This window comes from Mytilus edulis, chromosome 2 (assembly GCF_963676685.1).
Source record: "Mytilus edulis chromosome 2, xbMytEdul2.2, whole genome shotgun sequence".
NCBI classification, from domain to species: Eukaryota; Metazoa; Mollusca; class Bivalvia; order Mytilida; family Mytilidae; genus Mytilus; species Mytilus edulis.
Window position 1 is genome coordinate 42,026,987 of NC_092345.1, and position 18,149 is coordinate 42,045,135.

Consider the following 18,149-nt stretch of genomic DNA (forward strand, 5'->3'; position numbering starts at 1 on the left):
TAAACTATTTTCAGACTTAAAAAAATCATCATTTATTTAAATATATTTACAGTCGACTAGAGGTTAGTTATGTGTCTTTTGTGGTTATATTTCGCACATTACAAATTACATGTACTCACTATATACTAACCATCTGATACTAACAAATGTGTTTTGACAATTAATCTAGTACTTATATTATTAATTTTCATAAATACTAATAAATGTTAATCTAGCATTACTTATTAAAAAGTGCACTTTCGTGTAATCTAATATTATTTTAATTATCTAGATATTTCCTAGAATAGTTTTAATGAAATTGGTAATAGGTACTTGGCTTAAACATAATTCTAACAAACAGTTAAACAAGTAGTCTTAATAGTCTTAATAAGTTATCTTTTAAAACCATATATAGTAGAAAATCTGTATTATACCTTCCCAAATGATCTTATTTTTACTTAAACTTATGAAATAAAGAGTATTATGATTTACTTGTATTTTATAATATTTAATCAAAGCTGTGTACGTGTAAGCTCCACGATTATATGCAGAGGATTGTAGGCAATAAAAAAAAATCAAATTAATTTCACAATACGCCTCAGTTCACGGGCTTGAGAAATAACATTGAACCCCATTTTCTTTTGTCAAATGAAATATGTTTAAGTTCTACTTCATCAGGGAACGATCGAACGAAAAAGTTAAAGCTGGTAAAATATATACACATGATACAAGATGAATTATACGGTAAAGATAGACATAGTCACATTAACTTCATATAAATCTTATGTAAAGTTTAGCTGAGGCAGAAATATTATATACATCCATTAATATTTCCTTCCTCAACAATAGGCTGCATTGAGCAAAGTATTCTAGACACATTATTTGACTAGAGACAACCATTAAGTGACTCCTTCATCAAAAAAGTTAAAATATTCACAAGCTGAGTTGTACAAGGGTCCAATCTTTATATTTCAAATATAAATGATGTTCATAGTGTTTGTCTAAGATAACTTATTAATCATGTCAGTAAACCTTGAGTTACGAACAAAAATCATTTCTATTTACATTCACCCTCGTCTCCAATTTGCTGGCTACATACATAACATAATTTAATTTTGCTCACCATAAGCTCTTTCTATCTGTTTTTGTTAGGAAGTATAGTCTGGTGCATTTGGTTCACTATTCATTTTCATGGTTTCATCATAATTAATACAATTGTTACAATGATCTTATATTTAAATTTTCTGACGTCAGACACTCAAATCAATAAATGTGTTCGTAGATAGTAGATGTTTTTGTGTTCTGTTAAATTGTTCCTTTTAAAATTGTTAAACGATGATGACTGATGTACCCATATTTTGACTATTTTATTTATTGTGTCTGTTTATTTAACGCATCAATGTAAAAATATAGGAAATTGATGAGACTGTCATTAAAGTGAGAGGGTTAGCGCTATAGAACCAGGTTTAATCCACCATTTTCTACATTTGAAAATGCCTGTACCAAGTCAGGAATATGACAGTTCTTGTCCATTCGTTTTTGATGCGTTTTGTTATTTGATTTTGCCATGTGATTATGGACTTTCCCAATCGATCTTCCTCTAAGTTCAGTATTTTTGTGATTTTACTTTATAGTCGTATATGTTTTGTATTACTTTGAACTTGCAACAGTGAACTTAATTAAGATTTATTTTTTGTTATACAAACCTTGTATTTTATTAATGGCAATACCTTTGGTTATAATGTCTTTAATTATGAATTTTAGAATCAAGGAAACAGACCAAGTAGTGTATTTTTATTTGGTATTATTCTGAAAGAAATTGTGGCAGCTTTACATAGAATTTATTTAAATGTAAGTAAAACAAATTTGATAAGCTTCCTTGTCCAGTAGTCTGTTTACACTTTAGAAATGAGAAATATTCACGTCTTTTGATATTTTTATCTATTGCATCTCTGAATTAACAGAGTAATTGTGCAAGATTTTATAAGTTTGCGTAAAAGTACATTAACAAAAATATCGAACTCCGAGAAGAACTCAAAACGGACTATTTTAAATATGATAACAATGTGTACGTTTATATCAATACGTAAAGTATCATGCTTAAGATAAAATTCAACAAAACACTAAAAGCACACCAACGAAAGAAGCTATAGAAAGTGTAGATATCCTAACTAGAGGAATTATATTTTCTTTTGATATGTTCCTTCCCTTTGTTTCTATGTAATGATTGATCAAATCTCGTCTAAAGGCTTTATGAAGTTGAAACATTGACGTAAATATCGAAAAATCTCGTCTAAAGGCTATAAGAAGTTGAAATATTCACGTAAATATCGAAATGCGTGATATCATTTTCAATGAGAACATGTCTGGAATAGCATTAATAAAATATACCCTGGTTAAATCTTGTCTTGAATATATATAAAAAAAAAGTATGTCATTTCAACGGATATTAGTAAGAATTATTTTCTTTGCAGCCAAGTGGCAATATTTATCCAGTCTTAGCAGATATCATAAGTCCAAAAGCTTATGATTTAACAAATTTGTTAAGAGGAAGAACAAACGAACGAGAAACTCAGGTCATGATTCAGGAACTGCAATATGTTGTGGAAAATCTTGTTTATCATATGACAGAAATTATGGTAAAACATTATTTATAACCGAATTCAAAACTCATGTCCTATCATTTCTTCCCTCCTCCACTCCGATGCTAACCAATTTATTCTTATCCTTTAAAAAAGAAAAAATACAAAAATACTGAACTCATAGAAAATTCAAAACGGAAAGTCATTTTGCTAAATTAAAGCTCAAACACGTCAATCGAATGGATAACAACTATCATATTCCCGACTTGGTACAGACATTTTCTTATGTAAGCTAAAAATATCGTTCAATAACTCATAACAGAAAACGGATGCCAAATCTGTTACCTACCCTGTGCTTTGCGATTTTGTACGCTATAGCATTTAAAAACTTTCAATCACTCCATGACCAGGTGTTTCCTTTGTTGAATAAAATTGATTGATGTCTTTTGCTTAATGAATATTCTTTCTAGTCTTTTTACTAAGTTTGGGTATTCTTACTTAATATTCTTAACCAGGGATCGAATATACAGACATCAGCAAATAACGTATTAAACATATATATTTATATATAATATTCTTCAGGAAAAGCTAAATTAAATGGCTGCAAGAAAAGTTAGATTTGTTTCAGTTTCTAAACATCTCACATCCCTTAAACAAGAATACATCATAAAATCATCGGCACATGGTTAAATACAAATAAAAGTTTTGTCCGGTTTACAAATGAAATAAAAATTAAACTATTTAAATCTGTCGCTTTATTGGTTGCCAACGACGTAAACCTAGTTTTTGCCTGCTGTAATGCCAATGTTCTTTAAAAAATGCCATGAAATTGGTATATATTTTTGCAAAATAAGGTTACAGAAGCTTACCGATGTTCAAATCCCGTAAATTGATTAGGACCAGGGATGGCGTAATCGATTGTAATTGATTACATTTTTTCCAGTAATCGACATTAATCTGTAATTGAAGCCATTTTTGATTACATGTAATCGACACGAGTTTCTTTAAGGATGTACTAATTTTGAATAATAATGAATAAGACAGTTAAATTCTGCAAAATAGTTAAAGAAGTTTTATTGCATATTTTTGTAACTGCATATTTTTAAAATTATTGACGTACAAAACTCTTTAAATGAAATATTTGCATTTGTTTGTTCGGGGTTTACTTTGGCTCAGAAACAAAGGTACACACATTAAGTGATATATCATGAATGTATGAGAAATCACTGACCAATCTACAAAATAGAATGATATATCTATGTATGGTTTTTTTCAGCCAAGCACCGGTGTTTTAGGAACCCATAGAAAGTCTGCAGTATATGAACTAATCAAAGATGGGAAACGGTTTCCTGATGGTTATTTTTGGCAAGTAGAACTGGTAAGTTTGGTTATATACTCTTTCATTTCATTCGTACTCAGTCTTTATTTTTTGATGAAGTGTAGTCTGTTGGCTGTTTTGGCGTGTTCCATGATTTAGTCTATTTCTTTCCGACTAAAGGGTTTTATTTGCCATTTTTTATCTACCGCTTCTCAATCACTCAATCTTGATAAAGACAAAGTACAACGATTACGTGATTGAGCGGTGTTTCGGATTTTTATGAAATGTAACATACATTTATTACTCGTTAAACTGAGTCTAAATGTTGAAAACTTGATTTATATGTAGCAAAAGGATGAATCCTGATATTGAATTGATAAACATTTGTGAAAGCGATCTATAAAAAAATTAAAAGCTGCAAAAATTTTCTTTTGTGCCTTTGAGATGATATTTCTTAAAATTCCGTTCACAATTGTTATAAAATAATGTGTTCTTACGTTTTTGGTTTTGATAATATAAGAAATATTAGGAAACAGCGAAAACTTGTTTTCAGTAGACATTAATCAGTCTCGATATGTAAAGTGAAAAATCGTTAATTGATCAAAATAAGTGTAAAAAAATCGAAAAACGTCGTGACCCAATCGTGCTGGAAAAACGAATTCAATGATCTCTTGCGCTTTTATTCAATCAATGGTCACAGCACATATAATTGTGGATATAAAATTCTATAGACAGAAAATATCAATGTTTATATTTTGTATGGGACAATACAGTGTTCAAAAATTGTTTTACTATAGTATTGCTAGTGCTTCATGATTCGTCATTATTCCTTTTGTCGTTTTTACTTATATCTTTTAAGAATTAAGGTTATCATGGTTATTGATGTAATCAATTTTTTGTTGTCCTTTCTCTCTATGACTCAGTGAGATAAGAAAGCAAAAGATTAAAATCGCAAAAATTGGAGCATACTTTACATTTTAATGTATCTTAAATCAAAAACCTATTTCATGATCGCCTTTTATTATATCTTTGCTTTGATGATAGATATTTGAAAGATTATGTTGAAACAAAAATTACAGTAGTCTCGGTGTGACTAAGAACTTGCTATATGGCTCAGGAAGACGACAGTTGATATGTTTATATCGCAAACTTTGATATGTATGATGACTAGTTCAAAAGTTGAGATATTTTTACAGATTCTGTTAAATTTTCGGGCTATGTAGTGTAATTTTTTTTCTCACAAATAAACCCAATGTTCTGCGACTTCAGCAACTATTTTCACACACTTAATATTACTGGAAATTAAGTCCTTTACAAACATTCAATATTTTTTCTCAATCTGTATCGTACAGTCGTTAGCTCTTCAGAAAAGCACACATGATATAGTTCATTCAATAACTTAATAGCAAAATGTCCAATATCGTTGCACATACCTTTTTTAAAATTTCTATTTAAATCCGTGTGCCTCGATTTGAGAGGTGTTAGGGATATTTACTGATATGTTTTAGACCCCGCAATTATTCTTTATTTGCTGCCATACATTCAACATCTTCTTTTACTCACATCAATCAGCTTGGTTTATTTTTTTATTTTTCAGTTCTGATTGAAAGTTGTTCTGTAAGCTTTATATGTACTTGTAGTATGCATTTTTCTTATCAAGTAAGATACGCCATTTTTTCTTTTTAATTTATTTTTACGAATTCTCATACCAGCCTTGACTTTCTAATAGCGAATAAACAATGGAATATGGGAACAATGTGAAAGTGGTTAGCTTTGCAAATGCAAACCTCCACATAAGAGGATATCATTTTTATTCAAACCATGTTAATACAGAATGTATGGTCTTTATAAATCTTACTCTTCATATTACAGGACAGACTTCAGTTTACAGAAAATGGCAGAACAGCCAGTGTAGGAGACGCAGAAGGTTTCTTATTAATTGTCGGAATTTATATATCTAGAAGTCTTATCACAACAGTGAGTAGTTTTTTTTAATGTTTTAGGGTAGGCTGACTTCGACAATTACAAATTGCATCAATTTACAAAATAACATATATTTTGTATACATATACATTTTTTTAGAATAAGTCAGAGGTAAAGGCAAGGGGAGTAAAATGAACATATCTTTTGTATACATATACCTATTTTTACAATATTTTAATGGTAAATGCAGGGGGTGTTGAAACTGATGTAATCCGTAATAGTTATCTTTTTATTACAAAAAATGTTTATTTTTTTTTGTATTGTATATTTTTTTATACTTACATTTATTTGTGAATTATGTTTGTGTGTGAAATTCGTTTTGAATGAAAGATTGCTTTTATTAATTCTTTAAGTTATTAATGAAACCAGTGGACTACGGACTGTCATCTCAACAACTGTCAGATATAGCAGAAAGAAATCTGAAAATTCTTGCCACAACTTTGTTGTATTTAGTTAGACGTGTCTCGGGTTCAAGAGGAAGAGCAATGATGGTAAGTCAACATTAGTCTGGCATCAATGATGAGTTCATTTCTAAACATTAAGATTGGCACTCATACCACATCTTCTTATATCTTTTCATGGCTTTTCAGCCCCACCTGTTTGAGAATGATTAACAGTTACAGAACAAACATTTGTATACCCAACCATCCTAACACTGTTAATATTTATAATTTTTCTATACTTATAGAGGAAATAATACTTATAGAGAAAATTAAGAACTGCAAATAATGCACCATACACACACAATCTATCATAATGTTATCTGAAACTAGAATATTCTTAACATAAATGAATTCGCTTACATCGAAATGACACCAATAAACAATTTTCTATGTGCTATAATAGCGTGAACATACTTTTTGTCAGTACACATGTGGTCTATATTCTATTGTGTGTATGCCAGTAGCCCTTTTCACAAAAAATCTTAAGTGTAAAATTAGTTTTACGATAAAAATATTAAGTTGAATTGTTAAGGAATATTTTAGACCTACGATAATTTTTTGTGAAAAGAGCTACAGATGTTTTAGCTTCCTGTTTAGAGTTCTAAAAAGAGAGGACGATGTCTTACAAATTTCACCTTACTCATAATATAATAGTTTTAACAAATGCAAATTTTTAATAACAAGTACCGCATTGCTTTTTTGCTTTGTAGCCAATGCCCTCGGAAATATCCAAATACTTATATACTGACGAAGAAATGCGACCTGTATACGGTAAAATGGCGAAATCGTTCAATTATGCGGAGGTACGTATTATGAGTGTGAAATTAGCAGGACAAAAATCAACGGGTAATATTATCGCTTAATACGATCCTGCTTGCATACGGTTTAAATTATATGTTGTTTCAGCTGTGTAGTCAAGTATTTAGGAATGTCTGTTTAAAATTAGATAAATGAAAATACTTATTTTTAAGGAAACAATAAGGCATTAATTGTGTGAAACATGTGTTCATTTTTAATTTTTGATTTTGTTATACTACATGTAATGGAATATGATATAAGATTTGTTTAAATAATTCTCCAAATAATTAACGTCCATACTTTTTAGCTTTTTGTTTATTAATACTTCTTGCCTATGATGCACGAAATGTTTAAAGCGTTATCTTATTTACTGACTTTTTTAAAATTTAAAGTTATTAGAAAGTCTGAGATTATGATAGTATTTGGTTAACATACCAACATTTATTTCCACTCATAATGAATTTCTTTCCAAAAATACCCTTTCATTACTATTTTTGTTTAAACCAGGGGCTTATAAAGGAATGGGCACAGGTATATATTCGAATATAACGACATGCTCTAATTACCAATTGTGGGTTCCCTTGCTCGTAGCTGGCATGCAAATACGGATTTTGTATGATTTATATTTGCTATTACTAAATATTGGAAATAATTTAAAATTAAGTAATGTATCTCCCTCGTGAAAAGCTCTGATTCCTTGTCTGGCTTTTTTTGGTTGTATTTGTTTGTGCTTTTTGGTTAAGACTCGCTTTTTCTGTTTAATAAGCTTTGTCGAAATGAGCATCTAAGGAAAAGTTTACGGTATCGGGTACATGTATGCTTGATATCAAAGCTATTTATGAATTTAACTAGCAATTTGAACAAATGGAACTGTGAATGAAATAAAAAACGATATGGTCATCTTTTGAACGTAAAATTAAATTTGATGTCCGAGCGATGTCTTCAAAATTTCATACTTTCTTTTTCTGCGTTTTTTGAAGACTTCAGTTTCGGTCAAGTGATTTGACTTTTTGCGATATTTTATGTTTTCTCAATATCGGTGCTTCTGTTTGTCCTTACTTGACAATTTGAACCATATTTTTTTCATTTTTGTTAAAAAGTTAAATCACAAAAGTACTGAACTACGAGGAAAATTCATAAAAAAAAGTTCCTAATAAAATTGCCAAAAACAAAAGCTCAAACACACCAAACGAATACATAACAACTGTCATATTCCTGACTTGGTATAGGCATTTTCTTATGTAGATAATGATGGATTGAACCATAAATCTAGGTGAGCGGAACATGCTCGTTAGAGCTTCTAGTTCAATTACCTTGGTGGTCTGATTTTTTTCATACAATTTTCATCATAAATGGCTTTACGTAAGGTATCTATCTTGATGCTCGTTCTACTTATTTTTTGTTTTTCAATTGTCGTTTCTTTTACTACTTCTGATTTTCCAATTGGTCTTTTATAGCATTTAGTTATAAAACAAGTTATGTTGACATATTTTGTCGTCCAAAACAAGTTATTCTGGTGTAAGTTAGAAGCAACATAAGCAAACAAATATTCAGAAATCGTTTGGCCACTAGGCCAACAACAACTAATCTATCAAAACTAGTAGGTATTTTTTATATACAAATTGAAATAAATAAATAAATAAAAACCCATGGAAATGACATGAATTCCAAATAGAAAGAGAACGGATACACTAGCATAAAATGCATGGCAAATCATTGTTTTCAAAATTTATAAATGAAATTTTTTGACGTGCTTCATTTGTTGCTTTGTTTAACAAAGATCCGGTATGTAGTTATGCAAACTAAGAGATACCGAAAAAAATTGATGTACAATATATTTCCAAGATTGCTTTGTTAACTTTGAGATTTTATTTTAGTTTTTTATACTCAAAATATTTGAATTTATACTAAAAGTATTCGAATGAGCAAGAAAATATGTAATAAGCTCTGCAATGTAAAAGTATGCTATGCTGTCTTTGTTTTTCCAGGGTTTACTTAGAGAGTGGGGTCAGGAATACATGAAAAGATTGCGGGCGGCACCAGTGCCAAACTAGAAGGACAATAGCTTTTGAATGGTCAATTTCACAAGAAGTATATTTTAAAGGATACTGCTATGTGTTGCAAATTAAGACAATTACCTAAACTATTTACTCGACAATTTTGCCATAAAAATACCATCACTTGTCCTTTGCTGTTCGCAATTTTTGGTCTGGTTATTTTGTGATTTGTTGTAATCTTGCTATGAACCAGTTTGATAAAAAAATATATTTGGTTACCAAGCTACTCCTGTTGTACATAATTGAAGATTTCAATTGGTTATAATTCTATTAAAGAGAAAGTCACATTGTAACAATCTTCGTAAAAGACAGTTGACCAATGAAAAAAACTATAAAAATGTTGGATCATCTTCTTCCAATGTTATTTCGTGTTTCCATTAATTAATAATCACAAATGAACGCATAAACTGTTTTGTCGTTTTCATTTGCAATATTGTATAGAAAACATGTCTGACATGTTCATGAAATAATTTTTAAAATCAAATTGATAAAAACCGATTCAATTACATTTATATGAATTCACAGTTTTATTGATTTATTATCAATTTTATTTTTCTTTATTCATCCTAATTCCACATTTTATTTTTTTCCCAAACGCACGATATGATCTGATGGATAAATATTCCAAGGATTATAATATGTCATTTCTCGTATGATCATAATGAAATTTAACAATAAATTTTACCAAACATCTCTCAATTTATCTTGTAGGATTTTTTCATCGTAGCCTATTACCTTCGCCTCAATTAATACCACCATTGTTACTAAACAAGATAGCAATATGAAGTACTCTCATTAATTAATTGATCTTCCATACTAAATTTCAATTGACAATTTGTACTTTACAATACCGGTATGATGCAATTGTTGCACCCAGTTGTAGAATATTTTACGTCCATTTATATCTTTTTCAATGATTAATGCCGGTTTTTTTTTGTTTTTTTTTTAATCAATTTTAGATATTTAATTACGAGCACCCCTGACGAGAAATAAACATTATGATATTCATATGCTTATCTACTATAAGCTTAATGCTGATTTGTTTCATTTTTGACAACATAATACAAGAAATTGCTTATTATGCAGTTTTGGTATTTATTGTCTTAAGGTTTTACATTCTTCAAACATTTTTCAAAAAACTATATTCAGATGGAGATATTATTTGTAAGAAGGACGATCCTATTTAGTTTAAATAACCCAAAAATAAGATTAGTTGACCGTAGATCAATTTGGCGGGATGTATTTAGGTTTCGTTTGGACACTTAGCTTCCTTCTAACGTTTCTATACTTTATTCTTTTTTAGCCTTTTATTTTTTTTTTGGATTCTAGCTCAATGATTAGTCTATTGTAGACGAAACACGCGCCTTGTTAAAAACATTTTAATTCTGGTATGTATGATGAGTTTATACGCAGACGCTTACAATTGTTATTTTCTTTGACTGGACACGATGTCAATACTAATATTATTTAGGCTGTCAAATGTTGACTGGCTCATGTGGCTAAATGAAATAGTCAATAAGGTTAAAATACTATTGGATTTTATATGACATTAATACTTGAAGGTTTCATTCCAATTATAATATACTTTAGTTGAATAACGAATCAGGTTTTTGTGATGTATTATACCATTTTTCTTTTTATATTTAGCCTTCTTTGGTTATATAAATTGACGCCATGATAAGAAGCTAATCACTGTAATGTATCAAATTAGCATATCGTATTCAATGAAAACTAAAAATTGAGTAAATAATACAAAGTTAGAGTAATTCCTTAATTGAAGTTATACTTCTTAGACTATATATATATATTTTTCATTGAATGCTTATCAATTACAAAGGAGAGACCACTTTTGTGTCCATATAAATTAGAATATCACATGTATTATACATCGACTAGATAGTGGGCAAGCAGTGCTGTGTATATTGGTTTTTACTTCGTTCACAGTTATGGTGTAAGCACTTTGGCATAACTATTATAAGTACTCCTAAGTTTTCTTTCTTTAACTCTTAAAGCCAGTGTTTTTGTACATTGTAAACTACTACCATGTCCATGCATTATTTTATTTTCAAGCTTTTTTCATATACCTCGAAGTGACTCGCGGTTTTCTAATTGTGTGTATTAGTCCTGTATTTTGCAATTTCCGTTGTTTTGATACATGCTGTTTCGGTCAGTTGCTTTATCAAAATTTATTTTCAGGCAACCCATATTACTTGCCCTGTTCATACATTTTTATCCTGCCAAGCTAAATGTTTGTATTGTTTCTGTTTCGATGTAAGCCCTTATGTTGATAAAGTCTTCTAAAAACATGAAAACTTAATTACCGTGTATTACATATTCTGAACACAGGTTATCACAAAGATCATCCATATGACGTTAGAACAAAACAGAACTTGTAAAAAATAAGTTGTTATATAGGTTAAGTTAGTTTAAGATATATATTTCAGGTCTAAAATGTGTGGTATTTGAGGAAAGACTGTAAAAATAACATAACATCGACATCACAGAAGATTTATTTAAACTCAAGAAGAATTCATTATCATAATCATTCGCCATTCTTTAGTTAACATTATTTATTCAAAAGGGAGTTATTTTACAATTTTTCATTTATTGGGCCGAATAATGGTCCTTTTCGTCTCCTTTGTATATATTGTTTAGGATAATGCTTAAAAGTTCGAGCATTTGTAAATCAACTTGTATTGTTAGCTGGTCTATTGATCATACAATCCCGTTGTTAAGACTACGAACAATAAGTCTGAATTTCATGTACTAGTATATAGATTGATAAAGTACGATCAGGTTTACAAGTTAACCCACTCAGTGAATTAAGGCCATCCGGAGAACATCATTTAAGACTTTCTATTTTATTTTCCAAAAATAACAACCATGTCAAAGAAGTACAGTAATTGTATTGTTTAAATAGTTAATGCTGTCTACATGTTGGAGTTTGTTAACGTTCTCATTTTCGTCCTAATATGATTGCTTAAAGTACTGTAAAATTTGTTTAGCAGATAAATAACATACATATTTATTTTTGTATGAACTCTAATGATTGAAAGAAATAATTAAATGAAGCTTGAATTATATTCTCTTTAAATCAAAACTAACATCGGCTCACAAATACATTATGATTGTTCCTGTGCAAAGTCAGGACCTCGACTGTTCATTTTCTTTGAGTTGTGTTTACCCTCAGTGTATTGCACTTAAGTCTTACATAGGTTAATGGCTTAACAAAACTGTCTATTATGTTAAATTACTATTGGATTTCATATTATATGAATAATTTTTTTTTCCAATTCACAATATGCTTTAGTTGAATAAAGACTCAGGTTTTTGTGATATATTATATAATTTTTCCTGTTATATTTAGCCTTCTTCCGTTATATAAATTGGCACCATGATAGGAAGCTAGTCACTGTAATATATTTAATCAGTAAACCTTAGATAATTAAAACGATAACTAAATAAATAGTATCTTCTTGTCTAATTTAGGTAGATGTACATTTGTAACATAATATTTTGATATTGTATTGTACATAGTTGGTTGAGCTTTATATATGAAAAAACAGTAATCACCAATTATATATTTGTCTTGTAAATTGACTGTAAAATTCGTTTTTCATTTGAGACCTTGTTACACTAAAGGACAAATGTGCATTTTAATTTGTATTTGACTTCTTGGCATGGGTTTAAAGTTTCGGATCAAACTACTAATTGACATACTAGCAATGAACCATTGACAATATACTTAATGAATTTGATGATTCCAGCACACCTTTCTTAAATTGTTTACCAAGAACGTCCAAACCCTCACATTTGAAAGTGAATGATGTATGAATACTGCAAGTACTCGAGGAGCTATATAGCCAAAAGATTATGCAAATTCAACTAAAGTCATCTATACCTGAGGGGTTTGTAACCTTTCAGAAATGTTATGGTTACACACAGATTTTACTTATTTAGTATTGGTTCACTGATCAATCGAATGGTGTCATGAAAATCATATGTGGTTGTCTTTATTTGTGAAAGCTTTTCAGAAAAAGAAACAATGAATAAAATATCCCCTAAAAAGACAGAACCCCTCCCTCTCCAAAACAATTCCACAAGAGCTTATGATGAATAGACCCGTTTGACATGCATTTCTAATATACACTGCTTATGGAGTCATCGATGCCAAGAACAGGACATTGATATTAACCTAACTAAAAAATAAAAACCTCAAGCTTTAAAAGAGCACCAAACGACTAAAACACGAGTAATTTCTATTTTGGATTTGTTAAATTTGACAGCCATATTTCATCTGCATAGTATAAGAGGGTGTTTGTCGAACGAGTAAGTGTCATTAAAATTTGCATAAAAAAGCGAAAATGAAATTAAATACAAAATTTTGCAATGTTAAAGATTACAACGCGTAAATAGTTACAAGTTTGCAGAAGATGTACATATGATGTACAGAAAGAATACTTTGAGAAAACAATTCAACTGAAAAATATTTCATAATATGTTTTAGATTCTTGTAACTACACCGTACGCAACATTTAACGATACTTTAATTTTTGGTTATATGTACGTTCAAAATCAAGAACATGTTTTATTATATAAAAAAATAGCAAAGTTATATGCATACTATATAAAATAGAAAATAATATGTAATGATTTTTTATGATTTTTAAGTTACTATAAACCTTAAATCGGTAAATTAACGTATTTATTTTTCCATTTCTGTATATATATAATACTTGTTATAAAATGTGTCTGTATTTGAACATTATAAAGTGATAGTCTTATTCTCCTAAAACTGATATATATTATTGTTATTATCACAAATCAAAATTATTCATTCACTATTTATTTCATAATAATAAATTATTTATTTGTTTGTTGTCTTTTTATGTGTTTTCTGCTTAGATTTTTGAATGCCTTAATTCTACAATACATCATTGAATTTGTTTTTTAATAAACCATTGGACAGAATATTGCATAACTTGTTTTCAAGTTGTAGGATTTGATATATTCTTTTCTATGGCCTAGTTGAGTACTTTGTGGGAAACGAGAGTAAACACAATGTCTGTCTATTCGTCTCTGGCTTTCTGTTCTTCTGTGTTTGTCTGTCCGTCCGGCAAATTTTAGATTCGGTGGATCTTGAAGAAGGTAGATCAAGAAATGCACGTCGGATGCTGTAAAATGATTTACTTTTTCATTATATAGTCAGCATATATTTATATAATAACTAGATCATTAAAATATAAAGCAATTTTCCAGTATGATTATTTATAGGTATGTAATTGGGCATACATGATATTAACGTTGGTAAATACGATAATATTGAATTACAAGTCTCGTATTAAACTTACTTTTCTAGAATTACACGACATTCAGTATCGTGCGTTTTTCCTACAGCTGGATCAGTACATCAAACATTGACATGATTTATACATTATACATCATCGGGTATACACAAGTAAAGTAGGGAAGTGTTTAGAGTCAGTCTTGGCAGATAGTAATTTTTTTGTTTATCCTTCAATCTTTTAAAATTTATTTTATTTCACGGATAAAAAATTAATAAGAGAATATTTAAGAAAGAAAAGCTTTGGGCATTAGACAAGGAGACAGCTATTCAATGGTAAAAATAAACAAAAAATATATAGGGGCTGACAGTGACACATGTCTTTAGAGATTATTTCCTTATGTTTGTAGAGTGATATTTGTGTTTGTTTGCTTGCTTTATTTGCATATATGTTTGCTCAATCATTGTAATTAAGGTTGACACTTGCAGAAGAGGAGGAAAGATACCAGAGGGACAGTCAAACTCATAGGTAAAAAATAAACTGACAACGCCATGGCTGAAAAAAAAAGACAAACAGACAAATAAAAGAACACAATACACTACATAAAAAACTAAAGACTTAGCAACACGAACCCCACCAAAAACTGAGGGTGATATCAGGTGCTCCGGAAGGATAAGCAGATCCTGCTCCACATGTGGCACCAGTCGTGTTGCTCGTGTTATTACAAAACCAGTAAATAGTCTAATTCGGTAGGTCATATTCATGAAAAGGGAAGGGGGTTGTAGTTATGACATAAGGAACATATCCGATATCATCTGTGAAACGGTTATTCTATAACAGTCAACAAACTCCTGATGGCGTCCGTAAAATTTAAGAAGGGATAATGTCAACTTCACCATCTTGGTTTAATAGCTGTCTTGTGAGTAACAACCCTTTATCAAGGAAATCTTTATAGATCATACTAGCCCGGGAATATCGCATCAATTGGGAGATATCAATAAGGAACATATCCGATATCAATTGGGAGATATATACTCCGAATGCAGGCGCTGCTGGAATGTACTACATAGAAGTGGAAAGTTCACAATTGGGAAGCTGAAATCATCTCTTTTGACGTAAAGTTTTCAATTTGTAGATGTCGAGTTATGAGGTGGAGTAAGCCATATCGTTCCTGTATCTCTAGCTCGACGGGATAGATACGTTCACCATAGTCACCAAATTTTGAATTATTTAGTGAGAAAACATAATCTATATAGCGGAAAGTAAAGTAAAAGGATATTGCTAACTTCTTATCCCTCATCCTTAGAGGTTCTTGTATGAAGTCAGCCTCATAATAATATAGAAACAAGTCGGCAAGAAGAGGGCACAATTGGGTCCCATTGAAATACCGATAGTTTGTTGAAAAACATGTCCTCCAAACGTAACAAATATGTTGTCAATCATGAAATCAAGCATCATGATAATGTAAGAGTTAGAGATTTTTTTTGTTTGAATCAGAGTGATTCTTTACAAAGTAGGATTTATCCCTCCATAAGACAAGATACTTGTATCTACGTTGACCATTCTTTTTTAGAAAACAAAGCATTACCAACTCCTTTAATTTGTCTTTTAGTTTGAAATGGGGAATAATTGTGTAAAGTGTAGAAAAGGCAAATAATTTAAGAGACATTCTCTGTAAGCATCAAAATGGGTTGGCCACGGCTATGTGCAGATTTTATTCAATTTTCGTAAATTAGTTGATTAGGGTCGGTTGAAAACAAAACTTAACGACAAAATAGATGATTTCAGCTTTCCAATTGTGAACTTTCCATTTCTAAGTAGCAACATTTCAGCAGCACCTGCATACGGGGTATATATCTCCCAATATATACGATATTACCGTGCTTGCATTTCCTATCATGATTTTCTTGATAGAGGGTTGCTGTTCACAAGGAAGCTATTAAACCAAGAGTTCCAAATGGTGAAGTTGAAATCATCCCTTCCTAAATTTTACGGACGCCATCACGAGTTGGTTGACCGTTATGAAATAACCGTTTCACAAATGATATCGGATATGTTCCTTACGTCGTAACTACAATTCCCTTCCCTTTCATGAATGTGACCTACCGAATAAGACTATTTACCGGATTAAAATTTTGTAATCACATAAGCAACACGACGGGTGCCACATGTGGAGCAGGATCTGCTTATCCTTCCGGAGCACCTGAGATCACCCCTAGTTTTTGGTGGGGTTCATGTTGTTTATTCTTTAGTTTTCTATGTTGTGTCATGTTTACTATTGTTTTTCTGTTTGTCTCTTTCATTTTTAGCCATGGCGTTGTCAGTTTGTTTTAGATTTATGAGTTTGACTGTCCCTTTGGTATCTTTCGTCCCTCTTTTGTATGAAGCTTTGAAAAATAAGTCTAGTTTTGTATAAATGTCTCTTTGGTTACCATAGCAACCAAATCAACATTTGACATAATTCAACTTGGTTAATGTTTTATGTACTTTTAGACCCCGTCTGAATAGAAACACTGTGTGATATTTAAAAACACTTGTATTTTTTAATTGTTCTATCATTTATCTTTAAAATGATATAGTATAATATTAGATTATCTGTAATCTGGATATTGGAATCAGTCGTCATATTAGGAGGGAAGCCCTGTATTTGAAGAAATGTTAAATTTCTAAAATTAAGGGTTTTGTGAGGGAGTAAAATGATATAACGCAATTTTACACAACCTTGTGAGTATGCTCTACTTAAACCTTAGTATGTTAGCTAACTTTAGGGAAAAAAATGTAATGAGCAAATTTGATAGTGAAATTTAAACCTCTTTTAAAAAAGACAGACACTGCCATTTTTCAAAATTTCCACTTTCTAATGGCTGACTTCGAAGCTTTCCCAACTATTTAATATAAGGAATTTGACTTTAAAAATGTATTTGTTCAAGAACAACACTTAAAATTCAGTTAAAGGTGAAGCAACTGTAAAAAATAGTCCACATTTAGCTTTGCAACCTTCCCGGTTTTAGCCAGTCCTTTTTATGGAGCTCTTCATAAAAAGTCAAATTTCAATATTAATATGCTGACAGAACTTTCAAAACATACATGGTAATACATTCCTGCTTTTTTTAAACAGTTTGAAAACAACTTACTTACTTGTTCAGAAGATTTAAAACCCTTATCCACATTTACAGAAACTGATATACTAGTATATGAAATTTTAACGGAGGCTGGAATACTTCCAGATTCATTTGAACATTTATGTGTGTGCAGTGCTCATATTTCATTTTATTCGAGAAAAAATCAAAATAGGAAAAGACTTAAATTGTGTGAAGTTCCAATATCACTCAGTTCTCATCCAAAAGGCCAAAATGTACCAGAGAGAGAGGGAGGAAGACCAAATCAATCGCAGGAGGAAGACCGTTAGATATGACGGAGTTCAGAAGATAAGAGAACATGGAATCATTGTTCCAGTCAATACTAGTAAGCATTTTATCAGAGTTTTCTATTAACAAACAAAGGTAAATTATTTTTTTAACTTCCAAATCACAAAGTTAGGGCACAGGGGGCAGGTATCGTAGATGTTTTGGGGTAAAAATATATGCCAGTCGACTGTTATGTGTTAAATGTTGTGTTAATAGTGCTATTACTATTAGTATTAACACAATGTAATACGCATATCAGTCGACTGGCATATCAAAATATCAAAATACTTTTGCAAG

At 30.4% G+C, this 18,149-nt stretch overlaps 1 protein-coding gene across 6 annotated transcripts in view; it reads left to right on the forward strand.

Annotated features, from left to right (window-relative positions):
- LOC139510192 (uncharacterized) overlaps positions 1–9,251 on the forward strand; it is a 56,822-nt gene extending 47,571 nt beyond the window's left edge. For all 6 annotated transcript variants that reach the window (XM_071296644.1, XM_071296643.1, XM_071296646.1 and 3 more), the window contains 7 exons: positions 1,744–1,830; positions 2,454–2,618; positions 3,838–3,939; positions 5,752–5,856; positions 6,216–6,353; positions 7,016–7,108; positions 9,092–9,251. In XM_071296644.1, coding sequence (XP_071152745.1) covers positions 1,744–1,830; positions 2,454–2,618; positions 3,838–3,939; positions 5,752–5,856; positions 6,216–6,353; positions 7,016–7,108; positions 9,092–9,157 — 756 coding nt within the window. In that variant the 3' untranslated portion in view covers positions 9,158–9,251. The remainder of the gene's footprint in view (positions 1–1,743; positions 1,831–2,453; positions 2,619–3,837; positions 3,940–5,751; positions 5,857–6,215; positions 6,354–7,015; positions 7,109–9,091) is intronic.
- Positions 9,252–18,149: the final 8,898 nt, after the last annotated feature.